This window comes from Lissotriton helveticus, chromosome 1_1 (genome assembly GCF_964261635.1).
Source record: "Lissotriton helveticus chromosome 1_1, aLisHel1.1, whole genome shotgun sequence".
Lineage (NCBI taxonomy): Eukaryota > Metazoa > Chordata > Amphibia > Caudata > Salamandridae > Lissotriton > Lissotriton helveticus.
Genome location: NC_136057.1, coordinates 28,079,852 through 28,094,125, shown reverse-complemented (window position 1 = coordinate 28,094,125; position 14,274 = coordinate 28,079,852). Strand labels below are relative to the sequence as shown.

Genomic DNA, 14,274 nt, shown 5'->3' with positions numbered 1-14,274 from the left:
CCAGTGTTTAACCTCAATCAGTGCAGTCCTTTCAGCATTCAGTGTTTAACCTCAATCAGTGCAGTCCTTTCAGTCCTTTGAGCATCCAGTGTTTAACCTCAATCAGTGCAGTCCTTTCAGCATTCAGTGTTTAACCTCAATCAGTGCAGTCTTTTCAGCATTCAGTGTTTAACCTCAATCAGTGCAGTCCTTTCAGTCCTTTCAGCATCCAGTGTTTATCCTCAATCAGTGCAGTCCTTTCAGCATTCAGTGTTTAACCTCAATCAGTGCAGTCTTTTCAGCATTCAGTGTTTAACCTCAATCAGTGCAGTCCTTTCAGTCCTTTGAGCATCCAGTGTTTAACCTCAATCAGTGCAGTCCTTTCAGCATTCAGTGTTTAACCTCAATCAGTGCAGTCTTTTCAGCATTCAGTGCTTAACCTCAATCAGTGCAGTCTTTTCAGCATTCAGTGCTTAACCTCAATCAGTGCAGTCTTTTCAGCATTCAGTGGGTAACCTCAATCAATGCAGTCTTTTCAGCATTCAGTGTTTAACCTCAATCAGTGCAGTCCTTTCAGCATTCAGTGTTTAACCTCAATCAGTGCAGTCTTTTCAGCATTCAGTGTTTAACCTCAATCAGTGCAGTCTTTTCAGCATTCAGTGTTTAACCTCAATCAGTGCAGTCTTTTCAGCATTCAGTGTTTAACCTCAATCAGTGCAGTCCTTTCAGCATTCAGTGTTTAACCTCAATCAGTGCAGTCCTTTCAGCATTCAGTTTAACCTCAATCAGTGCAGTCCTTTCAGCATTCAGTGTTTAACCTCAGTCAGTGCAGTCCTTTCAGCATTCAGTGTTTAACCTCAATCAGTGCAGACCTTTCAGCATTCAGTGTTTAACCTCAATCAGTGCAGTCCTTTCAGCATTCAGTGTTTAACCTCAATCAGTGCAGTCCTTTCAGCATTCAGTGTTTAACCTCAGTCAGTGCAGTCCTTTCAGCATTCAGTGTTTAACCTCAATCAGTGCAGACCTTTCAGCATTCAGTGTTTAACCTCAATCAGTGCAGTCCTTTCAGCATTCAGTGTTTAACCTCAATCAGTGCAGTCCTTTCAGCATTCAGTGTTTAACCTCAGTCAGTGCAGTCCTTTCAGCATTTAACCTCAATCAGTGCAGTCCTTTCAGCATTCAGTGTTTAACCTCAATCAGTGCAGTCCTTTCAGCATTCAGTGTTTAACCTCAATCAGTGCAGTCCTTTCAGCATTCAGTGTTTAACCTCAGTCAGTGCAGTCCTTTCAGCATTCAGTGTTTAACCTCAATCAGTGCAGACCTTTCAGCATTCAGTGTTTAACCTCAATCAGTGCAGTCCTTTCAGCATTCAGTGTTTAACCTCAATCAGTGCAGTCTTTTCAGCATTCAGTGTCTAACCTCGATCAGTGCAGTCCTTTCAGCACTCAGTGTTTAAGCTCGATCAGTGCAGTCTTTTCAGCATTCAGTGTTTAACCTCGATCAGTGCAGTCCTTTCAGCACTCAGTGTTTAAGCTCGATCAGTGCAGTCTTTTCAGCATTCAGTGTTTAACCTCAATCAGTGCAGCACTCAGTGTTTAAGCTCGATCAGTGCAGTCTTTTCAGCATTCAGTGTTTAAGCTCGATCGGTACAGTCTTTTCAGCATTCAGTGTTTAACCTCAATCAGTGCAGTCCTTTCAGCATTCAGTGTTTAACGTCAATCAGTGCAGTCCTTTCAGCATTCAGTGTTTAACCTCAATCAGTGCAGTCCTTTCAGCATTCAGTGTTTAACCTCAATCAGTGCAGTCCTTTCAGCATTCAGTGTTTAACCTCAATCAGTGCAGTCTTTTCAGCATTCAGTGTTTAACCTCAATCAGTGCAGTCTTTTCAGCATTCAGTGTTTAACCTCAATCAGTGCAGTCCTTTCAGCTTTCAGTGTTTACCCTCAATCAGTGCAGTCCTTTCAGCATTCAGTGTTTAACCTCAATCAGTGCAGTCTTTTCAGCATTCAGTGTTTAACCTCAATCAGTGCAGTCCTTTCAGCACTCAGTGTTTAACCTCAATCAGTGCAGTCTTTTCGGCATTCAGTGTTTAACCTCAATCAGTGCAGTCCTTTCAGCACTCAGTGTTTAAGCTCGATCAGTGCAGTCTTAAAAAAAATATACTAATGGATGACTATAGTAAATGTACATGTGGGTGGATGACATGTTCCACCTACTTCGAGTGGGAACCCAGGTACCCTATTTCCCCGTGCTGGCCCCGGTCATTTGTAAAACTGGCAGTTCTCATCGTCAAATGGTAACCAAGCACAGTGTTTTGCCACAAGTGCTAAGCCTCCTCCTCACTATAGGATGAGACGCTCCTCATAGCTCTTGAATGTGCCAGACTTCTCATAGCCCTGAACATATATAGAATGGTTTGGGTCCACCCCTACCAAGGTTGGCCAATTGATGTGGTTTCATTTTATATTTTTTGTATGCACATAGGGCTACTGCCCTGAGTGTTTACGTTACAAAGATTTACTTTAAAAGCTCCAGAAAATTGAACACAGAAGAATGTACCAGGTACTTTCCTGAGCAGTGGATATTGCTTCTAAAATGATGCTTTGATTGACTGATTTATTGTTTATAAAGAGTGAAGCTAACCCAGAGGGTATCTCGGTGCTGAAGAGCAGGAGAAACACCAGTAAAAGACTGTCACTACAACACCAGGAGAATAGAATTTTTTTTGAGTTTTTCTAGGAAAAAATACTTTAAAAAATTACAAGCTCAAAAATAAGTTAATTCCCAGCCTTGTGTAGGCTTTACATGACTTAGCATTTTATAAAAGACTAATTTAACACGGGGAACATCCATGACAACTCGGTCAAAACACCGCGCTAACATTACCACGCGTCTTTTACAACGCAAGTCGTTACCACGACTTGCGCTGGAGGGCGCTCTAGACTAAGGAATAGTATATTTACTATTCAAACACCTTCCCTACTGTACGTAGGCTGGAGTTGGAATAGTAAATCTTACTATTTCTAAGTCCAGCACCCTACAGCGCAAGTCGTGGTAACAACTTGCGTTGTAAAAGATGCGTTGTGATGTACCGCGATCGAAAAGATCACGTTGTAGCATCATACAACCATATAACACAGGTATAAACAGCCAGGATTTTAGACTACATGGGTAGGTGTGTGAAAATATGATTGGGGCTTATATAACCTTTGGAGCAATATACAATGACTGAGTTGTTTATAATATTTACACTCACTCGAAGGAACATGATTTGCAGACGAATACTGTATAATAAATAACCATATAATGTAAAAAAAACAACATTGTGCATGCATTCTGATTTCAGGGTAGGGCGGTGCACTATATATACAACCTGCAGACGAGACATTCTCTGACAAGTTTTGTCTGACTGCTACAATCTCACCTAGTTCAGCCTAAATGTGTATGAAGGTGTGAGACATCTGTCAGTTTTCCTTTTCTCTGCAAAGTCACTGTTTCCTTTTGGGGCTTAGGAATTGTACTGGCTATGACACCAATAATTTGGTGGTAACATGACAGCTTCTTTAATCGCAAAGGCACAGGAAAGTGCCCATGATGCTTGATTCTCAAAGGTACTGAAGAGCGAGAAACTGCTGTTTTAAACCTCAAGGTGCAGATGAGATGAGTGAGCATGGTGCTTTCATCCCAGAATTAATGAAGTGATGAACGAGTGTTATGATCACAAAGCCACGGATGAGTGAGCGCGGTGCATCAATCCCAAAGTTAACGACGAGTGAGAAACGAGTGCTTTAATCCCAAAGCCACAGATGAGTGAGTACAGAGCCTTACATTCAAAGGCACAGATGAGTGAGCGCGCTGCATCAATCACAAGGTGAAAAAGAATGATTATGGGGACACGCAATGAAGAGTGATTAAAGTGCTTCAATTTCAAAGGTTTTGAAGAGTGAGCACGCTTCTTAATTCCCACAGGTGCTGAAGATAGCGATGCTTTTAAGACATATGTTCAAATATTTTCTTCTGGTCTACTGGCTGAATACAGCTTGAAGTCATCGCTTAGTAGCTGATATGTCTCAGGTCAAGGAATCTTTAGAAAAGGGTAAGATTTGTTGCTTCAGAAAGCATAACCCTAGGGGTCATTCCAGTCTCCCATACCTCTTCCTCCATGTGAGAAACACACTGTTCACCTCACCCCTTCCGACTCATCAAAGAGCTTGAAACCACAGCTGTGGGTAGAGAGCAAGGAGCCTCAAGCCCAGAGGCTCTCTCTCTAGAGTTGACACACACTCATTCCAAGTTGTCAACCGCTTCTTCCGTACAATGCAGCGACAGGCAAATATTGCATTAGAAGTGCTTGTGCGGTCCACAGAAATCATCTACAAATAGTGCAGATGAGTGGGGATTGCTGATTAAGAGAGGCAATTACAGACACACTGCAGTCAACGCCTTGGAGTTTTCTTTTTAGGTTTCGTTGGTGAGATAGCACAAGCTGTCTGCTCGTAAAAAGACCTACTGTCAGCTTACAGGGGCTTAGGGCCTGCCCACTGTTTACCATTGGTTGGCTTTCATGTCACTCATTTGCCTGCTTTTCATTCGTTAGCGTGTGTGGGCTTTCCTTCCTCTTCTTGTGTTTCTTCATCTCCTGGAGCATAGAAGCGTTGCTCATGTCCTTCCACTGCTGGATGTAGGATGTTACCACGCGATCATTTTGATCGCGGTACATTACATCGCTGTTTTTACAACGCAAGTCGTTACCACGTCTTGCGCTGTAGGGTGCTGGACTTAGGAATAGTATGATTTACTATTCCAACTCCAGCCTAGGGAAGGTGTTGGAATAGTAAATCACACTATTCCTTAGTCTGGAGCGCCCTCCAGTGCAAGTCGTGGTAACGACTTGCGTTGTAAAAGCAACGATGTGAATGTATTGCAGTGTTTTGACCGCGTTGTTAAGGTCGTTTCCCTCCATTGCTTGCTTTTCAAGCACTACTTTTTTCTTTTTTTTCTTTATGCACTTCATGAGAGACCATGTATTTTACAGCTGTCTCCCTTGTGCGCTTCTGTCTGCTGGCCGCACTCCATGCTGAACTCTGTCACACGTTTGCTTCTTCCTTGTCCACACTGCACTCACCCTTGTGTACTCCTCCCCTCTGCATTGGTGTCACACCTCCCTGCTCCATGTAGTGCTCTCTCTCCGAGTTTACACCCCATTTGGCCCTCAGTGTTGCTTCCGTCCCGCCACCCTCCTTGTTGGTTCCCCCGCCCGCTCCCTTTGCGATGGTTCCCTCATCGGCATCCTTTGTAATGCTTCTCCTCCATCTGCACCATCCGTGTTGCTCCCTGCCATTCATGCTTGTATGTACCCATCCAACTTGGTAACAAAAAACAAAAGGTACTTGCATCATTTTGTATGACATGGTCGCTGCATCATAGCACTTTTTTTCTTTTTTTCTTTAGCCAGGCTGCACAGCACTGAGGATGCTACAAAGCATGGCTATATCCTTTAGCAGAGACAATAGAGCCAAGACCTAGTAAAATATTTCAAGAAAATTCTTGACTTTTCCACTAGATGGCAGCATTGTACAAAATATATGAATCCATAGATTATGCCAGCTGATAAAAGACAAGGGGTGCCAGTGACTCCACGTAAGCTAAGCACATACAGCTATACAATAGCCAAATTAACCCAACTGTATCCCATCACAATCAAGATAATGGTTTAGTTAAGGGTGGGTTCTGGGTATGAATATGACTGCAGAGGAGTCATAGGTATTGGACGTGTATGTATGGTAGTGCCTGAGCTAAGATTTGGTTCTATGAATGAATATGGTTGTGGTTGAGTTAAAGGTAGGTTCTAGCTATGAACCGGTGTAGGAATGTGCCCTTTTTTGCCTGGTTCCCCCCTCACGTGTTGCCTGACATCTAATGTACTTTGAGTGAATGTGCACTGGGTCCCTGCCAATCAGGTTCCCAGTGTCTGTGTTCTTTCCCAAAACTGTACTTTTGTTTCCACATTTGGCACACCTCCGGCCCACATTTAAGTCCCTTGTAAAAGGTACCAGTGGTATCTAGGGCCTTGTGACCGGAGAGGATCAGTAAGGGCTGCAGCATGTATTGTGCTGCCCTCAGAGACCGCTCACTAAACACACACCCAGCCATTGCAGATGGTGTGTTTTTGGTGTGGACAAACCTTAAAATTTGACATGGCACACATCCCTGTGTACCATGACCACAACCACTGCCTGCGACACAGGTAAGTCACGCCTCTTGCAGGCCTCACAGTCCTAAGGCAGGGTGCGCTATACCACAGGTGAAGGCATAGCTGCGTGAGCATTATGCCCCTACAGTGTCTAACTCCATTCTTAGGCATTGTAAGTGCAGTAAAGACATCCTGAGCACATGAGCTGGGAGTTTGTTATTACGAACCCCACAGCTCCATGGTAGCTTTACTGAAAGCTAAGAAGTTTGGTATCAAACTACTCAGCACAAAAATGCACACTGATGCCAGTGTGGGATTTAATGTAAAATGCACCTAGAGGGCATCTTAGAGATGCCCCCTGAAAAACGATCAACTCCCTCCTATCCATCTGACTGGTCTGCACCAGCCTGCGACACACAGACATGTTTCTGACCCCCTGAGGTGGGAGCCCCTGTGCTCCCATGGGTCCGGAACAAAGCCTGCTAGGGGTGTAGGTGCTTCTCACCTACCCCTAAGCAGGAACAGCAATCAGGGCAGTGAGCCTCAAAGGCTTCCTGTCCTTGATATGCTAGCCAAGGCCTATCCAGCCAGTGGAGATGCCCGGCTCAAGCCCCACTTTTGGTGGCAAGGTCGGCCGGAAAATTAGTAGTCAGGAGAGGTGTGTCCCCTCTCTGCCAGGACCACCCCTACGGTGTCCTGTACTGAAGTGTCCCCCTCCTTAGGAAATTCTCCATGTTGAATAGAAGAATTCTAGCCAATCAGGTTAGGGGATGCACCCTCCCCAAAGGGAGGTGACATACAAAGGGTGTAGTCGCCCTAAAGGCAAGTAGGCCATTGGCTAATACCTTCCAGGACTTGCAACACCCCTAAATTCAATATTATGGGGCACCCCTGAACTTTGATCCACAGATCTGCAATGACCTAAGAAGGAAGAAGTCATCCTGGAAGCTGACCCTGCAGAGAAGCCTGAAGATGACTACTTCCTTGGCCCCGGACTGTCTCCAGCTTCCAAGAGCCTGCAGCCAAAAGGCCACCTTGTCTTCCAGCCAGCGACCTCTGAAAACCCTGGGAGGACTGCTGCTTTCGAAAAAGACTCCAATCTCCTGTTGACACGGATCTGTCCAGAAGAAATCAACTCCATGGAATCCTGTACCCTCTGGAACCGTGAGTTCTGCCCACTCTGCACCCCACGGCTCAAGTCGGAGTGGCTCATCTGTCCAGTGAAGTCTCCCCAGTGATCCTGTCCTTGAACACAGCATTGGCTGACCTCTCCTGACCTAGACGACAGCACATGCAGTGTGAATCCGAAGGGTCCCCCCAACCACGACCGCCCCAGTAAGAAGAAATGCGACGTCTAAAGGCACCCCTGCACCCGCAGCCCTGGGCCTTGGCGAGCTTGACCATTGGTGCCCCTGTGACCCCCAACATCCCACCTTACCTGTGCTGTTGCTCTTTTTCTGCCTGCAGCCTCCAGTTTGACGCCTGCAGCCTGTGTCCACAAAGGAAAATCCCCATAGGATTGCATTGGAAGCCCGACGCTGTGCTTGCACCCTGCACCCTTCCACCCCGTGCCGCTAGTGGTGTAGCTTTGGTGCTGCCTTGTGCTCACCCGCCCCGCCTTGTGCTTGCCGAAACCCCCTGGGCCTGTGCCCTAAAACCGTGGGTCCTTACCTGCAACCAGCACCTCTCATGGGTGCCCCCAGTCTCCATTGTCTAACATTGGGCCCAGTGACCTCTGCAGCTGGCTACTGCAGTGCAGCTGGTGGTGCAGTACCTACCTTGATCTGACCCTTGCCCTTGGCGGCATTGCATTTCTTGGTAGTGATCAATGTGTCTATCTTTTACTTTGCTAAGTTACTGCTACTGTTGATTTGACACCACAAAGTATTTTCAGTATCTCTGTACAGTAGTTTACTGCCTTTGCAAACACCTTTCCACTGCACCTGAAAAGTATTGATATTTTAAAACTGGTACTTAACTGCAACTGAGTTTCTCTTGCTTCTAAAATAAAAGTAAAGTAATATTTTTATACAAAATAATTGGTCTTGGACTCAGTCTTTGAATGTGTGTAATCATTTCTTGCCTTTGTAAACAAATGCTTAACACAGACTCCTGACAAGCCTGACTGCTCAACCACACTACCACAACAGAGAGTAAGGTATTTTGTACTTTAACCTCTGTAAAGCCTCCAACAGGGCTGTGGTTGAGTGAAGGGTGGGGTATAGTTACCATTATGGTTGAGTTATGCATGGGTTATGCTTGCCATTATGTTTATGGTTTCATCAGAGTGGGAGGAAGTTATGTACACAGTTATGGTAGGTCTAGGGCTGCAGTAAGCATGAGTTCTAGTTATTAATGTGACTGTGGTGTGATGCAAGTTGGTTCTTCAATTGGTTATGTAGACCTATGATTAAGGTTGTATTTGAGGTATAAATACACTCGTGGGGGGACATGGTAAGAAAGATTGCAATGGTTCCATTAGAAGAGGTTTCTTGTTATCGATAAGGTATGGCTGGCCATTTGGTAGGTTGTATTTATCAACAGGTTTGATGATATCGACACGGCTACGATTCTTACCTTTTCTTTCATTTCTGTGGTTTCTTCTTTAGCTTTAAAGCATTTAACCACTGAGGTGAACTGCTTTCTGACCTATGAAAGAAACCAAGAGTTCAAAGGTTATTCAATGATGTACGACAAGTCCCCACATTCTCTCTCTGATGCACAATCACAATGCCAGGCTTCTGGAGCATCTGTTTGGCTGCATCACTTTCAAAACCACAATTCAACCGCATTCGGCCTTGGCAAGGAAAAAAGGAAAGCGTGGCCGCCATTACTAGTGTGGAGGATTGCCGCGCTAGTTAAATAAAAAAAGAAACAAACTGTAGCGGGACAGCGAGTTCTGCCTGCAAAAGCAGGCAGGAGAAAGGCATTTAAGAAAATAGTGTTTGGAGGCTGTGATTAAAACACACCGAGTAACAACACAAATATAAGAAGGGGTGTCCTCTTGGGAGGTTACAAGAAGAGAAAAGCGGTAATAAGGTGGGACTACTAATGCGATTGACCAATGAAAAGCCACCATTTACAAAGGAAAGTGACAGGAGCCAATTAAAAAGATGGGCAGAAAGTGGGCGGAGCTTCATGTCCTTATCCTGAATACAGTATGTCTCGAAGAGACAACGCAAGAGCTTCCTAGGCGAGACCTAAAAACACAGCTACACTGAGCCCACTCACAGCAACTCTATAAAAACACAGCTATACTGAGCCCACATGCATCATCTCTATGGAAACACACCTATACTGAGCCCCCACACAGCACCTCTATTCAATGCATACTAACACAACAAACACAGCTACACTGAGCCCACTCACAGCACCTCTATAACAAGCATTGGCATAGCCAATAGGTCTTGCCTTTGGGACCTTATAGGTGTTTAGCCATGCAACAGTTGATGTTATTGAACCCAGGATATTGTGCTGGATAACTAAACACTTATAAGGTCCCAAAGGCGACTTATCCCGGCACCGGGCGTGCAGTCTCTTAAGGTGTTTGTTTTTGTATTATTTAAATTGTTGAAATATCGGAAGCTAAAGAGCTAGCACAGTGTTTGTTTGCCCGGCCCTTGAAAAGTCGTGAGACCTTGACAAACACCTACGTTGTGTTTTTAACATTGTGCAAGTCGTGCTGGCAGAAAGGTGACGCCAGAGACGCAATGTTGACTTGGAAAGAGTTTCCTTCCGTTATGGTCGTTGTTTTCAAGGTGCTTGCAAGGCCTTATTACTGTGAAAATGATTGTGCGGAAAGGCCTGCCCTCGTGCCAGATAAGAGCACACAGTAAAAACAAACCTGCCGCCTGGTTGGCTCCTCTGTACCACTATGGGCCCCCAGATCTCTCTCTGCCTACCCAGCAGAACACGCTAAAAGCGTGCTGCCTAGCATGGCAGGCCAGGCTGCTGAGTGCCCGGATGAAGACACACGACTTGTGTGTCAAAGTGTGCGGGTTGTCACTTTTTCAATGTTACTCTTGCACACACGATGAAACTCAGAGTGTGCGTGTGCCTTCTTTAATCAGTCCTTCCCGTGTTGATGAGGAAAGTTAGCATGATTGTGTGTGTTTTTTATCATTCATCCGTCGGAAATAACACAGTTTGCTGGGTAGGGTACTGCTAGGGAGCGAGGGGCACTTCCCCATGTCATATTGCAAACTAACAGCTGTAGGAGACCAGAGAGGCGGGCCAGTCTCTAAAGAGAGGAATTCATAAGTTAGAAAACTCAAAATGACTCCTGCTATAAACAAAAGATCCCCCAAATCGATCAGATTTTAGTCAGACTCCCTCACTACAACGGTGTAAATCTGAGGCCGACGTTTGACTCACCGCAGCCGCATTGCTGTGAGATTTCTAACAATAGCCTTCTGCCCCGCCGGATTGTACTTTCAAGGGCCTGTCTGAGTGATCGCTTTATTGACTCATGACATGCTTGCTACATGTGTACTGTGTACCTTCCAATCAGCGTGTGCGCCGCTGTTCTTTCCTTTTACCAGACACAGGCTGAGGTGAGTGATAGAAGCTAAAATAAGTGTCCATATTTCCTTTCCGCCCAGCTCACCGCTTTCCCCACACACACATACTGAAAGTGGGCAGCCCAAACAGCACTCCGAGCACAATACCGAAGGAGCGCGATCAGCAAAGGACGTTTTACGAGTGCATTTCTATTTCTCTTGCTCTCTGACAACCTTGTAAAAAACTGAATTCATCTGTGGGAAGAGCACGATTCTTGTCACTGTGAGAGCCAGATACTCTTGAGTCCTGGCAAGAGTGTGAGACAGGCAGTTTAGCGACAGTAGAGAAATGTCAACAAGCGTGCACAGCCACTAATTGGAAACAGATGGCCCCTGTGCGCCGCTGCTCGCTCCTGCAAGGTGGATGCCGCCACAAGAACGAGTGTTTGAAAAGTGCAGACCGATTCCAAAAGGTCATCTCCTAGAGTGGCGCTTGCACGCTGCTCTAGGCTCGACCTAAAAACAGCTATACTGAGCCCACACATGGCACCTCTAAGGAAACAACTATACGGAGTCCAAACAGCACCTCTAGACACACACCTACACTGAGCTCACACACGGTCCCATCTATAGAAACACAGCTATACTGAGCCCAAACACAGCACCTCTAGAAACAAATCTACACTGAGCACACACACAGCACCCCTATAGAAACACAGCTACACTGAGCCCACAGATAGCACCTCTATAGAAACACAGCTACACTGAGCCCACACACAGCACCCCTATAAAAACAACCCTACACTGAGCCCACAGATAGCATCTCTATAGAAACACAGCTACACTGAGCCCACACACAGCACCCCTATAAAAACACACCTACACTGAGCCCACAGATAGCATCTCTATAGAAACACAGCTACACTGAGCCCACAGATAGCACATCTATAGAAACACAGCTACACCGAGCCCACACACAGCACCTTTATATGAACCCATCTGCACTGAGCCCACACACAACACATCTATTCAGTACTAACACAATAAAATAGCTAAACTGAGCCCACACTCCGCACCTCTACACAGTACTAACACAATAAACACAGAGAACACTCACAGCACCTTCATAGACACACAGATACATTAAGCCCACACATGGCAGCGTTATTTAAAAAATGCAGTCCTGAGCCCACACGAAGCACCTCTATAGAAGCACAGCTGCACTGAACCCACACACAGCACCTCTATTCTACTAACACACTAAACACAGCAGCTCTGCATCCACACAAATCACCACTATTCAATACTAACACAATAAACACAGAAGCACCTCTGTTCTGCATTGACCCAACAAGCACAGACAGCAAGTACCCTTACCCCGCAGGTTTCTCGGGCTTCGGGGGCAGCACGAGCGGTTTACCAGATTCTGCTGGCAATTTACAAGACTTGGACCGTTGAAAGTTATCTTTTTGTCTAGGAGTCTTAGACTGCTCACCCTCCTCTGCAGATTTCCGAGATTTCAGCTTTGCCTGTAAGGGAAAAAAGAATTCTGATAGTACACCAACAAACACAGGAATTATTAACTGCTGAACAATACCCCCTGACTAAACACAGGAATTCCAAATGGCTAACCAGTACACCAAAGCAAAATAAAGAAATTTGGAACCGAGGAACAGTACATCCTCAGAAAAAACAGGAATTTCAAATTGCTGCATAGTACAACAACATCAGATCCTGAAATGCTGATTTGCTGTACAGTACACCATCACCATAACAGGAATTCCATACCGCTGAACATGAAACTTAGATGGTAATGTGCATATGTAATATCCAAATGACCACTAAGTGCTTATAGTGTGTGTGCCTAGACATAGACGACTTAATGCCTGTCTGGCCGAGGCAGATCCCAGCCTGAAAGTAGGGGTTACACTGACATGAAAGATTGAAGGGAACTTAGTTACCCACAAGTCCCCCAAGCATAGGTTTGCTGCAGAAAATAATTGTGATGCCTGCATTTCTAAGCGAAGGAACTGCTCCAAGGGGAGTGTGCAGTGACATACGGTAAGGGCACTCTGTAAGGCATGTGTAGGGCACTGAGATCCAATGCTCACTGAGTTCCTTCCTACAGCTCCCCAAGGGCAGACGCACTGCGCTGGTCCTTTTTCTGAAAGCTGTTGTCAGCAGTAATCAGACTGTTCCTTGTTGAGCTCAAAGGCGACTGCCCCTCCCTTTCTTGTGACTGTGACAGAGGTAACTAGACATATCCAGAATGTATGACTTCCTGGTATAACCTGCTGTTAGTTGTAATGCATCCTATCCATAGATCCTCTGTTCCGCTCGACAGTGCAGGATGTCATGGGATGTTGGTGAGCACCTGGGGGAGTGTCGAGAGAGTGGGCTGAGCAGTGAAGATGCTGCTCTGGGGGGGGGCTTTGACCATGTAACTTGTAACCTGTAACTTCAACAAACCTACAACTGTTAATCCACATGAACTGGCTACCCGACTCCTGCCTCCCGGAGGATGTCTTTCAATTACAACACTTTCCTTTAGGTAATTAATTACTAACAATTTTGTAAGGCTGCAATATGCTTTTATAGTATCCCCTTGAACCTTCTTTAATCAATGCCTCTGTCCTCCAGTTCCTTTGGGCCTCTGGTTGTGTTATGTTATGTTATGTTAATGGGCATTTGTTGAGCGCACTGTCACCATGAGTTTCCTGGCGCTGATAGGACACTGAGACTGTACAAGAGGGATTTTATTGGGAGTGTGAGAAAAGCAGAGTTTTTAAAGATTTCCTAAATGATAAGAGGGAATGTGAGGTCTTGAGTAAGAGTGGAAAAGAATTCCATAATTTGGGAGCCAGATGAGAGAAGCTACGGCCACCTAATTTGATAAGTTTGAACCGGGGAATGACTAGAAGCTGAAGATGAGTGGACCTCAGAGTACGGGAAGGGCAGTAGGGGATAACCAAGGACTTCAAGAAGACAGGAGAGGGACCAGTCAAGGCTTTAAAGACCAGGCAGCCAACCTTGAAGGCTATTCTTTCACTGACTGGTAGCCAATGTAGTTGATGTAATAAAGGTTTGGCTGACTGCCATCTGGGGATTTTAAATGCCAGTCTGGCAGCCTGGTTTTGGATGATCTGTAGCCTCGACAGCAGGGATTTGGAAAGGCCAAGATACAAGGAATTGGAAAAATCCAGACGAGACAGCACCAGTGCTATTAGGACTTGTAGCAGAGCTTCAGGGGTCAAGAGGTGGGCAGCTTTCCGTATCCTGTGTAGCTGGAACATACAGGAAGATGTTACGGCGCTCACCTGGGCCTTGAGAGTGAGCTCAGAGTCAATAATGACACCAAGACTCTTTACACAGCCAGCAGGAGAAGGTGACGGACCAAGCTCAGATGGCCAGTACTGGGGGCCCCAGTGGGAAGCGCTTCTCCCAGGGAGGAGCAGCTCAGTTTTCCCAGGATTGAGCTTTAATTGATTTTGATTCATCCAATGCTGGATGTGTATCATGACCGCCTTAAAGTTGGTGACGGCGTCAGGGGAGGAAAGGGGAAAAATAATTTGTACGTCGTCGGCGTAATTGAATACGGTGACG

At 45.6% G+C, this 14,274-nt stretch overlaps 1 protein-coding gene across 2 annotated transcripts in view; it reads right to left on the bottom strand.

The window, feature by feature from the left end:
• The window catches only part of TNKS1BP1 (tankyrase 1 binding protein 1), a 332,768-nt gene that overhangs the window by 14,283 nt on the left and 304,211 nt on the right, over positions 1 to 14,274 (bottom strand). For both annotated transcript variants that reach the window (XR_013607004.1, XM_078674811.1), the window contains exons 10-11: positions 12,049 to 12,200; positions 8,750 to 8,821 (exon numbers count right to left, since the gene is read on the bottom strand). Coding sequence is in view for 1 of the 2 variants with exons in the window: in XM_078674811.1 (XP_078530937.1) it covers positions 8,758 to 8,821; positions 12,049 to 12,200 (216 nt within the window). In the remaining variant the exon portion in view is untranslated. The remainder of the gene's footprint in view (positions 1 to 8,749; positions 8,822 to 12,048; positions 12,201 to 14,274) is intronic.